The following is a 956-nucleotide window of genomic DNA, read 5'->3' as shown; positions in this document are numbered from 1 at the left end:
CCCCCCCGCGATGAAGGGCCGCCGGCGGTGGCGGTGGCGGGGGGAGCACCGCCGCTTCGCCGCGGTGCTGGTGCTGTACACGCTGCTGCTGCTCCTGCTGGTGCCCTACGCGCTGGACTACGGGGCCAGGCGGGGGCGGGCGGACGAGGAGCCGCTGCTGCGGCGCTGCCCCAGCCTGGAGGAGGCGCTGAGCGAGTGGGGCTGGGAGCAGCGGCAGCCGCCGCTGGACGAGGAGGAGGAGGGCGGCGGCGGCGGCACGGCCGGGGCGGCGGGGAACGGCAGCGCGGCGGCGGGGAAGCGGCACATCTACCTGCACGCCACCTGGCGCACGGGCTCCTCCTTCCTGGGGGAGCTCTTCAACCAGCACCCCGACGTCTTCTACCTCTACGAGCCCATGTGGCACCTGTGGCAGGCCCTCTACCCGGGGGACGCGCTGAGCCTGCAGGGCGCCCTCCGCGACATGCTGCGCGCCCTCTTCCGATGCGACTTCTCGGTCCTGCGCCTCTACGCCGCCCCGCCCGGGCCCCGCGACCCGCTGGCCCCCGCCCCGCCCGCCGCCGCCAACCTCACCACGGCCGGCATCTTCGGCTGGCGGACCAACAAGGTGATCTGCTCGCCGCCGCTCTGCCCCGCCGCCCCGCGGCCCCGCCGGGAGATCGGCCTCGTCGACGGCGCCGCCTGCGAGGAGACGTGCCCGCCGCGGGCGCTGCGGGAGCTGGAGGCCGAGTGCCGCAAGTACCCGGTGGTGGTCATCAAGGACGTGCGCCTGCTGGAGCTGGGCGCCCTGCTGCCGCTGCTGCGGGAGCCCGGCCTCAACCTGCGGGTGGTGCAGCTCTTCCGCGACCCCCGCGCCGTCCACAACTCCCGCCTGAAGGCCAGGCAGGCGCTGCTGCGGGAGAGCATCCAGGTGCTGCGCAGCCGCCACCGCGCCGAGCCGCGGGGGCCGCCCCGCCACC

The 956-nt window shown here is 76.5% G+C and overlaps 1 protein-coding gene across 1 annotated transcript in view; it reads left to right on the top strand.

The window, feature by feature from the left end:
* The first annotated feature begins 10 nt into the window (after window positions 1-10).
* The window catches only part of CHST7 (carbohydrate (N-acetylglucosamine 6-O) sulfotransferase 7), a 2,046-nt gene continuing 1,100 nt past the window's right edge, over window positions 11-956 (top strand). Inside the window, exon 1 of the mRNA XM_010580487.1 lies at window positions 11-936. Coding sequence (XP_010578789.1) covers window positions 11-936 — 926 coding nt within the window. The remainder of the gene's footprint in view (window positions 937-956) is intronic.

Source organism: Haliaeetus leucocephalus, unplaced genomic scaffold (genome assembly GCF_000737465.1).
Source record: "Haliaeetus leucocephalus isolate CR32 unplaced genomic scaffold, Haliaeetus_leucocephalus-4.0 Scaffold712, whole genome shotgun sequence".
NCBI classification, from domain to species: Eukaryota; Metazoa; Chordata; class Aves; order Accipitriformes; family Accipitridae; genus Haliaeetus; species Haliaeetus leucocephalus.
Note: the sequence above shows the minus strand (reverse complement) of the source record. Positions and strands in the feature narration are given on the sequence as shown.